Consider the following 22,321-nt stretch of genomic DNA (forward strand, 5'->3'; position numbering starts at 1 on the left):
GAGACCTACCTATGTATCAGGCACAATTATGAGTGTTTTATGAGCATTAACTCATTTATTCTTCACAATAACACTGTAAGATAGATGCCATTATTATCTTCCTTTGGCTGATGAGGAAACTGAGACATGGGGAAATTAAACAGTTTGCCCAAGGCCACACCACTAATAAGTGATGGATGCACTGTGGTGGCTGCAGAGCCCTTGCTCTTTTGCACAATGCCCCTCCTATACCGTGTACATTTGGACTTGGCTTCCTGTGGAAAAGAACACTGCTTCTCCCTAAGGAAGGAAAGCTACTTCTAGGACAGTTCCTGAGCCCTGACTCACCTGGCGGTGTTGAGGTTCCGATAAAGCTGCCCTAGGGACTCCAGCAGCCTCCCTTCCATCTCCCGGTCCCTGAGTTGCTGAGCCAGAGCCAGCCAGTGCTCGTGGTAGGTGATACATGCCTCAGGATTTGGGGACACAGAGCTGTAGAAATGGCAGAGGGATTTGGTGGCCTGAAGCTGACCTGAACACAAAGCAGGAACATGAATGAGATGACTTGTGATAGGAAACAGACAAAACTTGCTTCAACAGTTTTCTCTATAGCTTCCCAGCAGCATGGGACATACTTACTCTTTAGGTGTCGATGCCTTAAGCCAAACAGCAATGCCGTTTCATAACAAAGAAGGCCGTGGGTCAGCTGGTGTCCAGACACCAGAACTTGGGCCAACCAGAGAAACACCTGTACTAATTCCATGTCTGTCTCCTTACTGGCCTGAAGTTCACAATAGAGTCGTACAGTCTGCAGGAGATAGTTTCTGGCTGGATGCTGAGCCCAGGACTTAAGGCTCAGGTGGCCAAGATTGGCCATAGCCACTGCCTGGTTACGCACATCTCCCACCTCCTGGGCTCTGTTCAAGGCCCGAAGATAGCTCCTGGCTGCCCTGTTCACCCGGCCTTCACCTTGGAGTGCAAGTCCCAGGAGATTATAGACGACTCCCCTTTGAGTGAGACTCTCTGTCTCCTTCAGGGAGCCTAGCAGTGGCTCAAGCACATCCAAAGCCTTCTTGGCCTGGCTGGCTAAGAGATAGGCCCACGCCAGGCAGAGAGAAGACTCAAAGGATTCCTGCTCACCGAGCAGCTGCCCTAGCACCAAGGCCTGGCTCAGGTAGTGGATGGCACCGTCAGGAGACCTGTGCTGGAGGTACACTTTGGAAAGGATGAGACACAGGGCCCTCTGGGTGCTCCGGTCTGCTAGTTCCTCACAGGCAGCCAGGGCCTGTCTGAGCATTGGGCAGGCCAAGGCAGAAACTTCACCCCAGCCTGGGGAGGGAACGCCAAGGAGCTTGGTTGTGTTCTGGAGGACCAGGTGGACCTGCCAAATAGGAAGAGACATCCCTTGGGCACTCTGGATACCATGTTGCTGGACGGAGGCCACTGCAAGGTGTGGAAGATATTTCTTGTCATACAGAAAACTCAGAACACTAGCCACAGCCTCAGAGGCAGGAGGGTGTCCAGAGAGGAGCTGCAGGCGCTCGGCGAAGGGCAGGACTTCCTCGTGCCGGCCTAGGCTCAGGAGCAAGCGGATGGCCAGAAAGCAGGCCCTGGCCTCCAGCGGGCTGCTGCCCACCACGATCCCCTGGCGCAGCACGTAGGCCACCACCTCAAGTTCATGCTTGGCACTAGACTCACGGTCAGGCAGGCAGGCCAGCAGGGCACCTGCCTTTTCCAACAGGGTGGAGCCTTTATGTCTCAGCCTCTGCTTCAGGTAGATGGCAGCCAAATTGATGTACAGAGCGGCCACCAAGCATAGGTCCTCAAATGCTCCATTGAGAATGTGGATGGCCTCCTCAAAGTACACCCTGGCCTGAGAGAGTTTGACCTTCCTGACGCTCAGCCGGCCCAGGAGGAAGCAGAGCCGGGCATGGGCCCAGGTCATGTGGCTCTTCTTGGCCCACTTTCTTGATGCCTCCAGGTAGGCCACAAACTCATCCTCCTCAGAGAAGCTATAAAAGGAAGAAGTGAGGAAAGAGAAGGAGAAGTCATAGAGACTCTTAAAGTGGTCGGCATAACCCTCATGATCCAGAAAAGCCAATATGGGGGTGAAGTTCTCAGCCTCCTCCTCCTGATCAGTGCTTAGGTCCATGAGCAGTTCCGGGTCATCAAGGTCATCGGGCTCCGGCAGGTGATAGCTGTCTGAGGTGGCCGAGAGGAGCTCCTCCTCCAGGCTGGAGTCCTCAGAGCTGCTGGACTGTCTGGAGCCCACGGCCTGATGCTCCTCCCAGGCTCTGCCAGGCCTGACCTCCTTGAAGCCTTCGGGCTGGGATGCTGTAAGGACAGGCAAAGTTGAGCAACCTTGGGCACCTCCACCTAAGGTGGCCGCTCTTGGCAAGAGGACAGAAGTCCTGTCCTCAAGGATGAATGTCAGGTTCAGCATGATGGCTACTCACCACTCAGATCATTTGGAGGATTCTGGATGGATTCAAACCCACCTAAGTAGAGATGAAGAACAGATCTGGTGTTAGGTCAGGATGGGCCACCAGTCCCATGCCTCCAGGTGTACCCCAGACCAGTGGCCCCTTAGGAGACTTGGCATTTAAGACCTTCAGTCATCATTAAGGAACAGGGCAGAATTATCCTTTCACTATCATCTTAAGAGCTGCAGGGGCCTAATCATCTTGTTTAACCCATGCACTTTACAGTTGGGAACCAAGGTATACGTGAAACTCAGAGTCCTAGAAGAAAAGCTGGAAACACAGGCTGTATGTCAAGAGGTGTGGGTACTGTAAGGGGATAGGGGGTGGGGACAGTGGAGGCTGTGATTGAATCTGAAGATCAGAGAGATGCGGCTCCCAAATCTCTCAGCGAGTTCACGATGGAGCCAGGACACAACTCCCAGCACAGAGCATGTGGGAGCACATGGTGCTTCCTCCCACTTCCAAATGTATCACATCCTTGCTTCTTCCCTCCTCCATTCATTCATCATTCATCCACTTGTCAGACCTTGGTTCCATGTATCCATTCGGCTGGACACTGTGTTTGTAAAAGCGGCAGGGGCGAGGGGCCAGAAGTGAAGGGCGAATAAAAAGGAGCAAGGATGCGTCTGAGGATGAAGTAGAGGATGGGAGAATCTGGAGTGCAGTTTTAGACATTTGGGGTTTGAGGTACCTGCAGGAGCTCTAGGCAGATCATGATGTAGGTCTAGAGCCAAGGAGAAAAACTGAGACTTTGCAAACACAGGTTTGTGACCCACAGCAGGTCACACATTGCTGGCCAGAGTCCCGGGACTAAATGTGATCACACAGGTGAGGCATGTGGGGGAAAAGAAAAGCAGTAAGGGGAGTGAGGGAGGGGAAGTTTGTTACTAAGCCTGAGCAACTCACTGGCAGCCAGTAGCCAGTGAGGGAGACTGAAAAGGCACAGTCAGAGAGAAAAGGGGGTTACAGAGGCCAAGGTGACTTAAAACATAGCCACCCAATGCCACCAAGTGCAGCTGGACTAGGTAAGAACCAAGAAGACAGCTTGGGTTTGGCAGTGAAGAAGTGACCGCTGTTAGCTAAAGCAGCCTCAGCGGAACTGTGGAGTGAAGGCTAGCTTCACACTTCACAGGATGGCAGCTGCTAGAGGGAAGATTCTACCTCTTCTTAGCAGAGAAGTAACAACTGTCTGTGCCACCACCCTGAGTTCTCCAGTGAACTTTGAGGACCAGCAAGCCCCTCACCAAGTCAAACCTTTTCCTGCTGTTCTCCAGAGAGGGCTTCTCCAGAGACTGTCATTGCAGAAACTCCAGATCTGCAACCCCCAAAGGGTAGAAAGCCCCGCAGCTCAAGATGGAGAGCTGTAGAGCTTGGCTAAGGAGAGCTGTTCAAGCCCCCAGCCTCTCTGATGTGCAGGGGCACATGACCCTCATGGGCCACCTCTTCTCTCCTGGCCAGGACACCAGGAGCATGAGTGATGCGCAAGTTTACAAAGTGGTGACCCCTCTCTAGGAGGAAGAATTACAGAGGGCCATCCTTCCCTAGGTGTAAGCCTTGGGGAAGCTGCAATTTACCAACAAGATATTCTGCTGCTTGCCTTGGTGCTGGCGCAGCCTGCACAACCCTAAGGTGCAGACTGCACGCCGCAGAGCTGCATTCCTGATCTTTGAGTGAGAGGCAAGTGCTGTCTGGGGCCTCCTCTTGCATCCTCCCCACCACTGGACCAAGAGCTGGCAGAAATCATGATCCAAGTCCGCCCCCTAGGCCTTCTCCCCAGGGAACACTGCTAGTACACCTCAATTTTCAGACATCAGGCTCCCATCTACTAGGCAGTGCTTACAACTCTAGCTTCCTGCTCAGCCTCATAAGGCAGTGTGAGCTGCTTGTGGCTTGTGGCAAAAAAGCTCTGCTAAGGCAGGGTGCTGATGCCTGAGGCAAGTGCTTTCACAAATGCTCTTTATACACGGACAAAGCTCTCAACTCCCCGCTCTACTCCTGGGAGATGGCCCGAGGGCCTTTTCAGCAGAATCTCTGGCTGTATCCATAAAATATGGATCATCTAATCTGGCTACACAGGAGCGGACACAACGTCACCCTCGATAAAGAGATGGGAGAAACAAAAATTCTTCCTCAAGTCACTATCAATGAGAAAATGTACTCCCTGACACAGAGCAGCAGGCCTTTCTCAAAGTAAGGGAAATGCATATCATTCATTCAGTCAGTCTGTCCTTCAGACACTGCTGAAAACTAGTCAGTTTGTCAGAGGAATCTTTCACAATTGTTGAGATCTGATTCTGTGACATAGAAAACATCCAAGACTAACACATCCAACAATTCAGTGTCATTTTGTGTAGGGGGAAGTGTGGTAAAGTGGATTGCTCTGACTAGCAGTTCTCATCCTAGCTCAGGCACTAATTCCTTGAGGGCTGTTTCCCGATCTGTAATGTGAGACAAGCAATCATCCCTTAAGGTCTTTTCACAGCGGTAACATTTGCAGCCCCACCCGTGTCACCGGAGGCCTACTTCAGTCCTAGAAGGTACCTCAGCCAGGACTCAGGAAGTTCTCCTTTCCCATGATTAGGAGGGAAGACCCAATACAGCCGACCACCCATGATATAGGTAAGTTGGTTTCATCATGTCTCATAGTTCCCCTGCAACCCCAGAATTACCTGAAATCTGAAGTGAAATGCTGCTAATCAAATACGATTCAGGTCATCAACAGAATAGTGGTCATGGCCACCCAAATTCATGAATAGGATTAGAATACTCCTGGTTAGGGACACTATCTTATTCTTGAGGACCGCAGGCTTTTGAAGGTGTCTGAGGACCAACACTCACTGAGCCGGTATACAGATGTGATGTCAGTGCGAGCAAGAGTGTGGAGGAAGCTGCAACACTCAGTCTGCTTATCACTTCCCAGGGCCAACAGGGAGCATCTCTCCTCATCACTGAAAAAGGCAAAGTTCCTGCTCCTGCATCGGGGCAAAAAACGTAAAGACAGATTAGTACAAGGCTTCAGACTCCATCTCCTCTTCTCTAGGATGTAGTGGAGGATGCAGAAAAGCTGTCGAGCCATCTGCCCGTAGATGAAACTGGATTCCTCATCTCACCGTTGCATACTGTATTTATACCCCCAAAAAAGAAGAGCTATTGCACATCATGCTGGGAGAACCGAGGGGTATGGTTGTCCGATAGGTCAAAGTGGGGATGAAAACACCCCTCCTCTTAAAACCCCATCTCCCAAGAAAAACAAAGCCCCTTCTCTCAACCTCTACCCATTCTTTGAGACCCCATGGTACCCATCTTTAATGGAAGAAAAAGGAACTGATTGCCCTAAATGGAAGTGTTGAAAAGGGACCATTTAAAAAGTATATTTGTCCTTAGGTTATTTCAATAAAAAGTGAGAGACAAGTGACACAATCTAGAGGAACAATGAAGAAAATCTGACCATAGTCAGAGGAATCTTTCACCATTGTTAAGGTCTGATTCCATGGCATAGAACAACAGTCTAGTCAACATTAAGAGGATTGGAATCGCTAAGGGAAAGAAGTGGGTAAAAGGAAGATCAGGGGAGCTGAAAGAAATGATTATAAACAATAGAGATCTTGATACTCATGCTGTTGTATAAACTAACTGTTAAGCCTAATTTGCTCACTGGAGATTTGTTACAGAATTGAGTAATTTAAAAACTAATAGTGCCTTAGAAGCTATTGGATTGCCTCTATCTGAACAATTTTTTAGGCCACTTTTAGTTCTAAAAAGAGAATGTTTTAATGTCAGAACCCATTTTTAAAACAAAATTAAAAAAAAAAAAAAAAAAGATACTGTTATTTTATTTAACCCACACATTTGCCATACAAGGCAGGTACTACTCTTATCCTTTTTACAGATGAATAAACTGAGGCACAGCAAAATGAAGTTGGTGGTTAGGGAGTGGTAGAGCAGGACATAAGAACTTCTCTAGTTAAAGCAGTGTTCAAGGAGGGGATGGGATGGGGGTACTGTAATCAGCCATTACCATTTGTCCCCATAACTCAGGTAAATGTAGTTTGAAAGCCCGTGATGAGAAAACTAATAATAGCACCACACTTACTGGGCCCCCATCTCCCTGGGCTGGTCACTAGATTCTCCCCAATACCATGGAAGCTTCTAATCTCAAAACAGCATGTAATTGAAATCTACAACTAAGTTCAATTGGGGTAAGTTGATTCCGAAGTTTTATAGATCTCTTCAGTTTTACAATGTATTCCTACATTTACTATTTCATTTACTGTTGATAACAACTTATGGTGCAGGTTTTTTAAATCCATGTTTGTAGATTAAGAAAAGGATTCAGAACGGTTCAGTGACACGCTAAGAATTGCATGGCTAGAAAGTGGTAAAGCTGAAACTAAAACTGAGGTCTTCTACCTCTGTGTGCATTGCCTCACAGCATCTGCTAAAGTCCTGAGTTCCAGGACAACTTAGAGAATTTAGAATTTAGAGAAAGGCCAAGAAGCTTAACAAATTGCATTAGAGATTTCCAAACATGAAAACTGGGTTAGAAGAACATGGCAAAGCTTCTGGCAATATGGCATGTTGAAGGGCTCTAAAAGGGCCACTTTCCCCCATATCTACAGAAAAATCCTGGACAAAATGTAACAAAGATGAATATTTTAGTACATTCTTTAAAGAAAGAAAGGGAAATCACTGGAAGCCAGTAACAAAAGCAAAAACCAAACCCAGACTGGCAGGTAAGAGCGGATGGCCCAGAGCCCCTGGTGGTTTCAGCTGGGACTTTGGCCTTCAGAACTGGGGTTGACCTTCTAATGCCCACCCCAAGGACAGGAGATGTGACTCAGACCTGCCTGAAGCAGGGAGCCAAATTAAACTCCCTGCAGTCTGAAAGGGTTCAACTGCTGTAAAGAGCAGATTGGAAAATTTCTTCCTACCTGCCGAGAACACAGTTTTCATCTATTTGAGTTCCTGGAAAACATCAAACACCTAGGCTTATGCCACTGGTTCGTGTGGGATCTGAATTTCCACTACCTGGTGTTGCTACCATGTTCCAGGAATTAACAGTAAAAAATCAGTCTTGGATCATTACTCCCTAAGGTTCCAGGAGAAGCAAATGCAAAACCTAGTCAGCAAGGTTTTCCTCAGTCCAGGATCCATATAAAGCCCATCTTTTAAAATGTTGAAAATCAGTTTACGTAACAAAAAATACAAACCATGCAATAAAATGAACTATTCACAAAGAGAGCCAACAGTGCACAAATAACTATATTAACACTAAAAAAAAAAACTAGAAATGACAATAATCTGAAGAAGAATTTATAAGAGTGATTAAAAAGGTGAAATAATAAGAAAAAATAGAAGCTACAATGAAAAGATGGAACACTGTGAGAAGAAACAGCTATATATGAAAAATAGCAAAATACAAATCCTGGAAAATGGAAAATAAAGGCACAGAAATAAAGAACTACGTGGGTGGGTTAAACAGCAAGTTTAGTCATAGCAGAGGTGAGAATTAGTGAAACTGAAGATTATGTCAAGAAAACCAATCGAATTTAGCCTGGTGTGACAAAAAGATAAAAAAATATTAAAAAACTGATTAAGCAAGAATGAGGATAGAATAAGTCCAACGTACCTCTAATAGGAATTCCAGAAGAGAGACTAAAAAGAATGAGAGAGAGGCAATATTCAAAGGAAGAAAGACTGAAAATTTTCCAGAACTGAAGAAAGACATGAATCTTCATATTGAAGAAACCCACCAAGTCCTGAGCAAAATAAATAAAAATAATATCATTTTTAACATGATGTCCATTTCTTTATGCTTACAGGTCTTTTGAAGTTGTCTATTTCTCCTACGCCTCCTTTCTTGGTTTAATTACTATTGACAGTTCAATTTCATGGAATGAATTAAATATAAAAGATAACATCATAAATTAATGAAATAAAAACAAAGAAAGTAGAAGAAAATAATCAAGGCAAATGTTGTCATTAATGAAGTATCATTATAAAAACAAAAACCAATAAAGATGGTCAACAAAAGAAAAAATGATTCTCTGAAAAGACTAACAAAATGGACAAGGCCCTGGCAACATGGATTTGCAATTTTATATTTAAAGTTATTTTTTCCTGCAAACTTTGAAGATGTTATGCTATACCTAGCTAAATTATCATTCAAGAATATATTTTAAGTATTATATATATTTAAGACAGGCCAAGACTCAGGACTGACAGTATTTATAACCCACAGATCTTCACTGAAATAGCTACTAAAATAGATACACTGTGAAGAAGAAGTGGACAACCTACTGTCAATATGTAATAAAATATATTACACATAGACACAGTATGCAAAGAAATGGCTATGAGACCAATGGCAAAATTATTAGTAGCAAAAATAGATGCCACAAGAAACTGAATTATAAAGACACAGGCAATATGAAGAATAAAAGAGGGGATGTAACAAAAGAATGTTTTCTAACTGTAATACTATCAAATACTAGCTTTTTTCCAATATTCTTTTTTCTGGTTTTGAGTACATTAATTTATCAATCTTACTTAGTTTTTAAATTTAGGCACGTAAGTATATACACATCCTTTAGGGAGTAATATACAAGCACAAAAAGAGAACCTACACGGAGAAGATGGAGACGTCAGCAAAGGCTGAATTTCTTCTCAGAACCCTGACGCCCAACGAACATAGAGAAAGAGTGACACCCGGTGGCCAGTCGGAAGGCAGCGTGCAGAGACTTCAGCCGCTTACTTGCGTGAAGTTGGGTCAGTCCTCTGAGCTCAACACCCACGTTTCGGTTGCTGTGATTCAAGGAGCTCTGACATCTGGAGAGTGCTTTTGGGGATATGCAAGGAGCCGGTTCCCCTCTTCTCCTTGTGCCACCCCGCCCTGTTTTCTGGCTCATTTTCCCCTTCTGTACCAAATGTGCAACCTCTGGTGCATTGGGTCCCACAACTGACCAGGCATGGGAGAATGTCGTAGTCCACCTCACACAGCACGGGGGACACTGTTTTTCAGTGTGAGAGGACCCCTTACAGCTAAGCCAGTGAAAATGTGATGACTGAATTAATTCAGTAGTGCTGACTTACTGTCATTTGAGGTAAATTAGCGTGAGGTGCAGAAGTCCAAATATAAGTTATGAAAATGACACCTGTCCCCAATATCGTATTAAAACTGCCTCTCCAGATCACCACCCACAACAATGGCAATGACACAAACAACAATAAGAACAAGTGCCTGTGGATCATACACACACACACACTGTGCCAGGCACCATTCTAAGGTATTTGTGTGTATTATTAGCTCATTTAAAGTCACAGCAATCCTGTTAGGCAAATGCTAACATTCTACACATTTTACAGATGAGAAAACTGAGGCATGGAGAGATAAATGTATGTGTCCAAAGACACAGAGCTGGTAAACCAGTGGAGGCACAAGCTGTACTCACATGGTCATGAAAGCCTTTTGGGCAGCCTGACTCCAGAGCTCTGTAAGTCATTTAGCTACTGTGCTTCCGGAAGACCTCCCAATGGCCAGTCCCAAAGGCCTTTCCTCACTTGGCCCTGCTGTGCCTCTCTGATGACAGCACAGGTGTCAGCCCCGCCTCCCCCGCAGCTTGTTTCTTCCTCTCTGTGGCTCCTCTGTCTCCTCTCTGTGCTCTCTCTTCTTCCTCTGCTCTGTAAATGGAGGCATCCTCCAGGGTTCTTCCCCCATTCCTATTTTCCATTCTCTTTATTCTTTCTCCCTTTCACTGGGACTTCTCACCAGAATGTATTGGATTTAATGTCAGGATTTAAAATCACGAGGACATTTAACCAGAGTTCACTGGATATAATGTCAGGATTCTAAGGTTCCAGAGGGAAGGCCTTGGGTTCAGCCCCTTCACCTCTGGGGTCCTCAGTTCCCCCTGCGGTAACACGAAGGGGTGGCTCAGAGCAATGTTCTCACCTTGGCTGCCCACCAGCCACACCTGGGGCGCTTTTATCAATACCATTGCCCAGCCCCCATCCAGACCAGTTACATGACAGCCTCTGGAGGGAGAACATAGGTATCCATATGTGTACAGCTCCTGGAATCTTTGACTTCCTGTCCACTGGTCCTCAGCAGTGGCCTCTCCTCTCCCTTCTCACCATTTTCTAAGTGCCACCCTGGGCTTCTCGCGTCTCCTGCCTCCAGATTCCCCCTGATGATGCACGCCTACCCCAAAGCCAGGTTTTATTTCCTAGAGAAAAGGTCCAGTCACACAATATGTCACTCTTGCTCAGAGACATGCAGTGGCTCCCCATTCTCTGCCGGGCTAAGGACAGGGCCCTGACACAGGCATTCCCAGGTTTCCAGAGCATGGACCCACCTTTGCCGCCCCAGTGCCCTTCTGGTAACTTCCTCCCAACTACATGAGTCGTTCTTCGAGCACTGACTCACTTTTCTGCCTATGACCTCTTTTCCCATCAACATCTGTTGAAATATTTTACACTGTGCAAATCTTAATTCACATGTCACCTTCTTCATGAAGTTCTCTTGATATCCTTTTCTTCCTTACAAGTCCCCATAGTTCTCCATCCCTCTCCAGGAGCTCAGTGAGTAGTCTTCCTTATTTATGGTTATTTGGACTCCCACATTTCTACATGGAGAAAATAACCTTCTGTCTCCTCTTCTCCCCATGAAGGGCAGGGCTTACACAGAGCTTCTGCCCCTTGGTCTGCTCTCTTCATTGGCTATTTCCCACAAGAGAAAGAATTTCAGTCTCTGTTCAGATCCTTAGACATTTCTTGGACCACATTTTCCCAGTGTGGGGAGCTATGTTGTGTCAATGTTAGGAGCCAACTCTCCCTTTCCCTGTGTACTTCCTGCTCCCAGGCTTTTGACAGTTTCCTATCCCCACGTAGGAAGCCCACTCCAAAAAGATGGGGCGATACCCCATATCTCTGTCCTTCCATGACAGGGTGGGTGGAGCAGGCTGGCCACCTTCTCCTGATTGGCCAGGCAAATGGGTCTGCTCCTCGGAACCAGCCTTTCTGGGTTCAAGGCAGAAAAGAGTAAGAGAAGCACTCTGCCCTCCTAGCCAATGCTGAAGTCACACATTAGCATTCAGCTTGACAGCTGAATGAGTGAAGATCTATATGAGACCTACCTCCCAGCCCTACATGGGATCAGCACACTGCCCGTCTATTATTCCCCGTGTGTGCCCTTCCTCTGAAGGGGCCCTGTGGTTAGACAGGGTGGGTAGCAGGATCCAAGTACCAAAACCACACCCTCAGTGCTTAACAGCACGCCCTTTGTCTTGGAGTTTTGCTTCCCTCCTTGCACAGAGGAAGTCCTCAGTGACCACCTGTTAAAATAAATTGAACTGATGCATTCTCTCCTTTCTATCAGTCTCTATATCAACCTTGGTGTCAGAATGTGCTTTTCTGGCTCCATGTTACCAGGGCACCCTCGAAGCTTAACTGCAAATCTGCTCAAAGAGAGGAGGGAACCCTGGGAAAGGCAGCCCAGCTCCAGGATATGCTCACTGTCAATACTCACATTGGGGAATAAGAATCAGGATCTATGTTCCTGGTGGGGACAAAGCCCACTTGTCCTGAACTCATCGACTTTCCAATGAACCACTGAAGCCCAGGTATGACAAAGCCAATGATTTCAATGCTTTCTCCCTGGTAGAAACTCAGTTCATCCTTTTCTTCTGGCTCATAACTCTTCATGGCCTTACAGCGTCCTCTGCCTGTGGAAAATAGCACACAGATCAGCTACAGAAGACATGAACAGATGAGCCTCCCATCACCTTCCAATGCAATAGAAAATGAGGGATTCCCAGACTTTAGAATGTCAAGGACCAGTAACATTTCACTCCTCTCCCCACCCCAAAATTGGCAGGAATGACTCAGCACAATTGGCTTTTCGTTTTGCCAATCTAGGACATATTTTTAAAAGAACTACAATCCACTTTCACCGAAGAAAAGATGTCTTAACAAACATAAAAAAAGATATTCTCAGATAGTGGATATGCCTTAAAAACGAATAAACGTAGCTTATGGGAAACTGGAAAGCTTGCTGTATTGTCCTGGTTTGTCTGATTTTGCAACTGTCATGTAAACGCTTTGTCATGGTTGGCACAAATCCACAGACCAGTGTGTGAGAACCACTCGACCAGAGAAGCTTTCCATGTCCTTCCAGCTCCCTTGGCCTCTATGATTCTCAGTCTCCCCAACTGTAAAACGGGGATAATAAGAATACCTGCTGCTTATAAATATTAAAAAGAATCAAAGAGATACAGTGCACAATGCCTGGTACCTGGTCAACCCTCAATGAACATTAGCCTCATTACCACTGGTGGAATAGAAAGCTGCTAATGACTTAGAAGGATCTAAAAGACTCCCTTTCTGACTATGGTAATTACTCAAACTAATAAATTGCCTAGCTAAGATCTAGCAATGACCTTTTGATAAATGTTTTTCTGTCCAGTTTACAAAGTACAATCTGCATTCACTTTCTCAGGTCTTCCCAAGAGCCTTAAAGGGCAAGGAAACGATCAGAATCCCCTTTTCCCAGATTACAGAGGGAGAGAGAGGGTAGGTGATTTGCCTAAGGATCGTATGTGTGGCAAAACTGGGTCAAGAACTTAAGTCTTCCGACTGCTAGTTAGCCTCTCTATGAATCCTGCCCTGGTGGAGATAATGGCTTTTATGTGTCTTAGTTTCGATATTTGCTTTAGCTTCTCTGCTAAAGCTACTAGCCTATTTTTTCTGACATTTTTGGTCAAGTTTCTAGTTTGTGTTTTCAAGATCAGAAATTCCCACTGTTCTATGGGTTGATGGGATCTACCACGTGTTAAATATCTACATTGTATAAGAAACTGTACAGAGTGGTTTATGGATGTCATTTTGTTTGGTTCTCATAACAACATTGAAGTTGGTTTTATTGTATCATTTTACTAATGAGGAAGTTGCAACATAGGGCAGGTGGATTGGCCAAGACCACCTTGGTTTTAAGTTGGGGAGCCAGAATTTGAACCCAGAACTGACTTCAAAGCCTTGCATTCTAACTACAAGTCTGAACTGCTTTAGGAAGCCAAAAATCTGGTTTGTCGTCAATAACTGATTAGATCTGATGTCTTGGTTCCATAATCCTTCTATTTCTTTTTTTATGTTATTTGGGTTTAGCACTTATAAAATTGTATTTTGTGGTAGGAGTGTGTGGGAGGGGGGTGAAGGGGAGTTCTATGGATGAAGATGAACAGAAGGTATTTCTAGATGTCTAAAAAGTGTTGGACTTCATTATCCAGTAGATACATATCTACACTACTTACAGATATGCGTGTGTATGCACACATACAGAGATTATTTAAATTGTGCGTGTGTGTGTGTGTGTATAATTCATTTATTCAACAAATTTTTACTGAGTACCCTTATGTGCCAGGCATTTCTACTCTTCCTAAATTCAAAGTTAATTTTACAAAACTCCAAGGGAAATTCGAGAATGTTTTGACCAGAGATTGAAACAGGCAGCCCACAGGCTGCCTTTGGCTCATAAAACATTTAATTTGGCCCACAACAGGCTCTTTTTTCACTCATGTATCTTAAAATCCCTAATTGTTCCTGCTATTCCCTAACACCTTCCATCCAGGCCCCCTAGCATCTGTGTGTCCTGCCCACACCTGCAGGCATTTGTAGCTGCCCCCTGGATTGAGACCTCTCATTTCACAGGCAGGGAAAACCATGTGCACAGACAGAAACTGGCTTCCCTAAATCCAGTTCCTAGCAGAGACAAAACAGAAATTCACATCAACTGACTCTAAACCTGCAGATAAAATTGAGAGACAGGACAACATTATCTCCCTAACAATACTATGTTTTTGACTCAGCCGTACCAATCTGATAGGAGCCTGTCCAATCCCTCTTCCTGGAAAGGCCACAGCTTCCTGGATAATTCTTTAGGAACCACCTGCCAATGAAAATATGGGGTTTGCAAATACGGATTTCAAAAAATTGCAACAAGGAACAGAACAGTCCATCATTATAATGATGATGATGAGTATTGTTTTTTCTCTTATTTAAATGATAGCAAACGTTTATTGAGAACTTACTTTTTGCCAGGACATGTGAAAAGGTGAGAAGTTAGCAGACCTGGGATATTTTGTGACTCTGAAAGTAGTTTGTCAGTTAAATAACTAACAAACAATCCCTTCACATTTGAACTGTCGGATTTCTGCCAGAGCCACACACAGGTCCATGGTGTGAGGTAATGTTTACTGTCAATCTGTATATTTAAGTTTATCATATCCTCCAGCAGGAATTCTTAAACTTTAGTGTGAAAAACATCTCCTGGGAAGTTTATTTAAAATGCAGATTCCTAAACTCAACCCCAAGAGAGTCTAAGGAGGCCCAGACAAGTGGTCCCCAGTCCATACATAGAGAAACACTACATTGGCAGTCATGTGGTATATTTGCTCCTAAGTACAATGCCCATCTGAAATTTAGAGTTGTTACAATGTCCATCTGAAATTTAGAGTTGTCTCCAATTTCATCAGATTGTACAAACCTTGATTGTTAAAAAAGAAAAGAAAAAGACAGAAAGATAAAGAGCCACCCAGAATCTGTTCTCTCCTCCACACTGTGGATGCCCATATCTGAAAGCATGCCTACTCTGTTCTGTGCAGACCTCAGTCTGCTCTGGGACTTGCTCCCAGGAGGCAGATGGCTACTCACTGGTGGAAAGGGAGAGGCAGAGGCTCCAAGGCTGACACCAGTACCAGGCCCCGCTGACCTGTCACCAAGGACACGCCTTCCAGCTCGGACCCTGCTTCTGCCATCTTCACTGAGATTAACTCATTCTTGCAAAGTGTCAAGCACTCCCCTTCCTTCTCAGCTGGTGGAGTCACAGAGCACAGGGCTCTGCAGAAGAAGTGGCCTGTGGATAATGAGAAAAGCGATGGTTTTCCAAGGAGTAGCAGGAAGTGAAAAGGGATTATCACATGAAGTAATGTTTCTATCCAGAGCTGGAGTGCTTTTCTTCCTGGAAGTAAAGCAGACATTTCATGGGGGAGACAGTAAAAGAGGCCTTATGATCCCAGGAAAGCTGATACCAGGAAGAAAAAAGCCATTGAGAGGGAATTCAGTTAAAACAGACACCGACATTTCTAATAATCTATGAGAAAAAGGCTTAATTGGGACTTTATCTTGAAAAAGGGATGAAAACTTGTGAAAATATGTTTATATTGAACAGAATTTCATTTATTGTTGCAACCTCATGATTAAAATTAGAACCAAAAAGGAATTGATTAAATTAGTTTGGGTGAATATAATTACTCCAATAAGTTTTATAATAGCATGATATTAAATTTTTTCCTTCATGCAATATTTGTGTAATGCAATCCTAAGAAGAATCCTTTTTGCAAAAATATCATATGCAAATCTGGCTCTTTCCATGTGTCTGTGATGTCATCAGGCTTATCCACCTCATAGTTGTTAACTGGTAGATGATAACCTTGATGGGACTCTCACCTATAAACAGATCAAGAGGTGCTCCAAGAGGTTCCTCAACATCACCTTCCTCAATCTCATAAAAAACTTCAAGTTTTGCAACATTTGCAACTTTATTTTACAATCAAATTTTATCACATGTTTGGAAAAGTGTTTCTCGATTTTGGATAGACATTAGATTTATGTGGAAAACTTTCCAAAATATGCCAATGCCTGGGCCCCGACCTTTAGAGATTTAATGGGCCTAAGTGGAGCCCTGACATGGGTATCTTAGTAAAACTCTCCAAGCAGCTCTAATATCAATCAGTGAGACCGACCAGCACAGCTGTTCATGTAATGTCGGTGTTTAACTGAGAGGAATGTTCAAAGTACTATTATAACAAGTGGGTTCATTTATGAATATTCCATGTTTCAATGATTTTTCCCTCCCTTCGTATCCTGCTTATTTCAGGGCCACTGGTAGCAAATATCTGAATAAGACCCCATCCCTACCCTTATGCTGCACTCACCTTCCTGTATCAGGAGTCCCAAGTATATTGTTTCCAGGTGTTTATCATCTACAGACACTTGGATCTCCGTATCCTCCACCAATATGCAGTTGAGCCAGTATTTGTGGTCAAAGAGGAGATGTTCCAGACACACGGATACATAGCCTAAGAAGTCAAGCCAACATGATTTCTGAACAAAATGATTTCTGACATAGCTGAGCACAGAAGAGAGTGAGAAAATTCCCTCCTGAGCTTGATTCCCAGACCACAAGCCCCAACCTGCCATTTAACCGGAATTAAAACAGCATAAGAGGGAAAGCTAGACATTTTCTAGAATGAGTTGAGTCTTCTCAACATCTATTGGGAAATACAAGTCATTTCTAAATGTTATTTACCATTTTGACATATTGTGGGTTTCCATAAATGCGTAATGAGATGACCAAAACCAACTGCCTTTTTCTAATATATCCATGGAGGTCTCCAAGTTTACAGTGTTGACTATGGGGGTTCCTAGTGCCCCCTTAAAGTTCTCCAGACCTGAGGTTCAAACTACTGTGCCCCTGATGATGCAGTGGCTGAAGAGGTGCTACATGGTTCCCCCTCAGTGAATTTCAGGAGTCCGGATTTGCTTCCACCTACCAGCTCTGACCCTGCCCCTCCTCCAATGCCCAGAAGATCTCTCTGGTAAACGCAGACTAAAAACTATGTATATTATAAAACTCTAGTAATTATACATAGTATTTTAAACATGGCCATAAACATGACTACTCACGTTGCTTCTCTTGAGCCTTCTTCTTTTTCCTAAGATGCAAAAACCTGTCTGTTTCCATCCTAACTATCCATTGTGCTGATCTAGGCCTTATGTATCTTCTATAATTGCACTTTTGAACTTTAATGTGCACACAAATCACATGGGGATCTTATTAAACTACAGATGCTTAGTGAAGGTCTGAGATAGGGTTAAGCTTCTCTTTTTTTTTTTTTAACAGATCCCATGTGCTGCCAATGCAGCCGGTCTATGGAGCACAGTTTGAATAGTGAGGATGTCTGATCGTCAGGAAAGAGTTGTGTAGTGTGGACAGCAGATCTCCAGACCATAAGAGGAGAAGTTATACCCTATGTCTTCCAGTCATGAGTCGTCTTGACCCTCCACCCCTGCACAAAATCTGGCCCTGTGTATGTCGGATGGAGCCCAGCATTTTCTGAGAGATATAAAACATCCATCAAATTAGGTGGCCTCTTGTTTTGTTTGGCTTTGCTTTAACTTCCCTATTATAAGTTGTTCTCTCTGGAGAAGGCAGGTGAACCATTTCCCACCACAATGGAACTGATGCTGCATCCCAGTGTCCTTCTTTACCTTCTAGAAAACCCTGCAGCCTTAGGATGCTATAAGCAGATAATTTCCCTATTTCTTTCTTTAACTCTTTTCCAAATACATGCGATAACACATCTGGAAATTTGCTGTTTACTATGTTGAGCAGCTACTTTGATCTTACTCAAGATTAATTCCCTATAGTTTAAAACACACACACTAGCACCAGGTTCACATCTATTTCAGTACTTTGAACTTAGTAGATGACCAATAACTGTTTTCCAGTTGACTGGTTATCTAATAAAAAAGGATCTCCCTGGACACAAAAAAAGCAAACTTCTTCATATGGCATTTTAGAATAATAGTTAATATTTGCTTTAGATTTAGTTTGAGGCATTTTGTGATATTTCAAAAGTTAATCATCTCTTTTTAAGGCTCTATTTCTCTTAATTACCAGAGCCACACCAATTCCTTAATGTCAAGCCCTACAAGTTGGCTAAACTGTGGAGGAGGTCATCCTCCACCTGCTGGCTTTGTATCATACCTAAATTAAGGTACGTGGAGAACTTCCAAATTTCCTCCATGGTCTTGAAGGTGATGAGAAACTGGGACCTCTGAGACTGGATACTGACCAACCTTGCTGAGAGGTCCTATGTAAAGAAAACAATAAGTCAGCCTGGGATGACAGAAGTGTCCCATTAGCAAGCTCGTATATAGACCAAATACTCTGTATGAACTTCTTGATTATGGCATTGATTTTTACATCACCAAAAAATGGAAACAACTTAAATATTCATCAATAAGAGATTGGCTAAAATAGAGTACAATTTATCCATAAAGTGAAATATTGTATTATACAGCCACAGAAAAGAAGAAAGAAGCTCTTTGTGTACTGATATAGGCTCCAGATATAATACTGCTATACAGCAGCAGCGAAAAGAAGCCAGGGAATAGAACTATGTGCAGAGAATGCTACTTTTTGTGTTAAAAAAAAAAAAAAAAGTGTATGTGGGAGGATAAAGGAGGATGATTCATAGAAGGCATCTTGAAAGCAAATTTGATTGTGAGTCTATGACTAATGATTATTTTTATTAATATAAAGCTGAAAACAGAAAAACCAAGACACACAAAAATAATCATCCCAGTCCTCACCCCTAAAGATCATCAATGTTAGCACCTTCATGTAAGAACTTTGAATCTTTTTTCCTACACGAGTTTCCATACAACTATTTCACATACATAGAATCACATTGCATAAATTATTTTGCAATCTTCTTTTGCTGCTAAGCAATATTTTGCAGAGCATCTTCCATGTCATCACATAGTTTACACCATTCTTAATGGTTACATAGGCCATTGTTGCATTAACATAATGCATTATTATTTCCTTATGGTTTTACGTTTGGATTGTTTCACATTCTTTAAAATCCTAAATGGTACTATGATAAGCATCTTTATAGCTAAATCTCTGCGCACATTCTTAATTGTTTTAACAAGTAATTCTAAGAAGTGCAATTGGAAATGCAAGGATATGCACATTTTAAATCCTAAAATGCAGTCACCCAACTGTCCCCCAGAAAGGCATTCCAACTTACATGCTCATAAGGAGAGCGAGAGGACTATAAGCCTCTTGGGTTTGTTTTTGTTTGTTTCTTTGTTTCTTTGCTTGTTTGCTTGTTTGTTTTTTAGAATCTTGCTCTGTCGCCAGGCTGGAGTGAAGTGCAGTGGCGCAATCTCGGCTCACTGCAACCTCTGTCTCCCGGGTTCAAGCGATTCCCCTGCCTCAGCCTCTGGGACTACAGGCACCCACCACCACACCCGGCTAATTTTTTGAATTTTAGTAGAGACAGGGTTTCACCATGTTGGCCAGAATGGTCTCGATCTCCTAACCTCATGATCCACCCACCTTGGCCTCCCATAGTGTTGGGATTACAGGCGTGAGCCACCGCGCCCAGCATGGGTTTTTTTTTAATACCTAAAAAAAAAAGCAGGTCTGAATCACTGCCCAGACTTAGTTTTCCCTTACATCTGTTGTTTGTTCAAGCCTCTGGAGTTGACTATAACAAGTAATGGTCAGAACATCCCTCCACCAGGTCAGGGGCTGTCATCAGTACCAACTCCAGAAGCCCTATCATGAGGGAAACTTAGAGGCAGAAGAAGATGGAAGAATCCAGAAGAAAAGCCCCAGTTCAGTAAAATCAGAACTCTGGGGTTCCTTCTGCCATACCAAACCCCAGGAGGCCCCAGATCCATCATTAGGGAAGGGGTGCTAGGTAAAAATCAACTTATAGAGAATTTACTACATCCCTGGCACTTCACCCAGAGCTTTATGAGCAATATGTCATTTAACTCCAACAAAAGTCCTATGAAGAGAACGCAATGACAGTATTTAGTCCATTCCAAAATGTGCTTTGATCACATTTAACCACTTCTGAACTAAAAGATAAGGAAGTGTGTCATCAACCATAATTGGAAGCATTTGTTTTCTTTTTTGGAGGTACATAAAATAACAGTGCATTTTATAATCAGTGGCATCTTAGATCTAATGAAAAATGACATTATCCCTGTTGTATATTCAAGGGGGCCAAGGCACAGAGAGGTTAAGCAAATTGTCCAAGGTCACCTTCAGGGAGTACGTTGCAGAGAACCTTGATTAGATTTCAGATCTAGCTGACTCTAGACCTCAACTTTAGCCCACAAGTTTGTCTGACTCAAGCTTCAGCCCAGCAGACCAGCTCTCTCAATCAACCCTGCTCCTGCCATACCAAATGAGACTCAAAATAAAGGAAAATCTACAGTACCAATAGCAGCCAATGTCTCCCAGCTCCTGAATTCCAGGTATTAAAAAAATAAAATGAAATTCAAAAAAACGTAGCTACTATTTATAGAACACATATCACCAAACACAATGCCAAGCTCTCTACTGATACCATCTCATGTTTTCCCCCTGAAAAACCAGACATTATCTTTTTCTGCTGCATGACATTTAGACCACCTTTCTCTTTCAGTTTGTACCAGATTCCTGCAGAAACTGTAAAAAGTAACTAGAACATATTAGTTTATTATGTAAAGTAATATTATCCTTTCCCTACCTCTAGTCGAAACAATTTTTTTCCATTTCTGACTTTAGTTCTCCTCCTTAGTACATCCTAAACTGTAAATAATTTGATCACACCCTTCTTTCTTGGTTTTAACAAATGAAGATATTATCTACCTACTATGAAAGATGAGAAATTGGTTTATTTACTTTATTTTTTTTCTCCTCTCACCCAAGTATTTATAAGGTATTGTTTTTTAACTGGCAATCTTAGTACTTTAAAAATATATACTTAGTGGTTACCAGGAGCTGAGACATGGGGATAGTGGGAGTTATTGTTTAACAGATGTGAAATTTCAGTTTGAGATGATGAAAAAGTTCTGGACGTGCATAGATTGTGAATGTACTTAGTGCCATAGTGAATTGTACACTTAAAAAATGATTAAAATGGAAAATTTTATGTTATGTATATTGTATCACAGTAAAAAAAAGAATTTGAAATTATCACATTAGAAAAAAAGTATGCTTAATGAGGTATGTATTATAACAATTACCATTCTATATAGGTTAAGTAACTTGTCAAAGATCACACAACTAACAGAAGATTTAAAACCAAATTTTCTCTGACTCAGCAACTCCAAGTTACCCCATTCAGAGCTCCTGCCCATTCCTCTCCACTCCTGTGCAGAGAATGTGCACAGAATCTTTCATTCATTCAGTCTACCTATTAGATGTTTTTTCCGAGGGCCTACTTTGTTCCAGATGCTGTCTTAGGTGCTAGGGATCCTATAGCAGACTGACACCGTCAGCACTCAGCATTCACCTGTTTCCTTCATGCATTCACCTGTTTCCTTCATGCTCACCTTAAACAGCATGCGCACCTCCTGGTCCTCATTCTCCAGCGCCCAGAGCCGCTTCCGAGCAGCTTCCTGCAAGGGTCCGTTTACACACCTCCTGGAGCGGCTCTTTACACAGAAGGAGAGTGTCAGGTCTTAAAGAGAACAGAGAGAGAAGCATCAGGCTGGAAATAGAATAAAATGGAAGAAAGAGTTAGATAAACCCACAGTGTTTCCCCTACATGTATACCTGAACCCTCAACTGGTGTCCTCATTAGTTACAGATGAGAGGGGTCTTAACACTCCTTGGAGCACCCCTTTAAATGGTCCTCCCTAGAGGAAAAACACATACTGAACCCAGGAGGGCTCTGGAATCGCAAGAGTTGATGCACTCACATTGGTTATTTCTGCTTTGCACAGGGTTTATTCCTACACTGCCTGTCACTGATGTGATGGTGCTGACACAGGACCAGCTAGGACATACATCACTCCCTGTGAATAACTTGTGAAAGTTTAGAATCAATAGGACTTTACTCATATTTAAGGAAATGTACTTATATGTCAAATTATCTTATGTAATAGACATATACTTTGTGCATTACACATAAACACATACACATAAACATAAACACATTACACATAAACGCATTTTCTCTAACCTGTTTTTTCTGATACTGCAATTATTAATGTTTGTCAGGGTAATTAGTTAA

General features: G+C 43.3%; 1 protein-coding gene across 1 annotated transcript in view; it reads right to left on the reverse strand.

Annotated features, from left to right (window-relative positions):
- Positions 1-22,321, reverse strand: part of SH3TC2 (SH3 domain and tetratricopeptide repeats 2) — a 61,640-nt gene that overhangs the window by 24,646 nt on the left and 14,673 nt on the right. The window contains exons 3-12 of the mRNA XM_003900335.3: positions 21,639-21,766; positions 18,283-18,388; positions 16,448-16,591; positions 15,165-15,366; positions 14,327-14,400; positions 11,986-12,181; positions 5,298-5,431; positions 2,433-2,474; positions 616-2,310; positions 328-508 (exon numbers count right to left, since the gene is read on the reverse strand). Of these exons, the coding sequence (XP_003900384.1) occupies positions 328-508; positions 616-2,310; positions 2,433-2,474; positions 5,298-5,431; positions 11,986-12,181; positions 14,327-14,400; positions 15,165-15,366; positions 16,448-16,591; positions 18,283-18,388; positions 21,639-21,766 (2,902 nt within the window). The remainder of the gene's footprint in view (positions 1-327; positions 509-615; positions 2,311-2,432; positions 2,475-5,297; positions 5,432-11,985; positions 12,182-14,326; positions 14,401-15,164; positions 15,367-16,447; positions 16,592-18,282; positions 18,389-21,638; positions 21,767-22,321) is intronic.

This window comes from Papio anubis, chromosome 5, assembly GCF_008728515.1.
Source record: "Papio anubis isolate 15944 chromosome 5, Panubis1.0, whole genome shotgun sequence".
Taxonomy (NCBI): domain Eukaryota; kingdom Metazoa; phylum Chordata; class Mammalia; order Primates; family Cercopithecidae; genus Papio; species Papio anubis.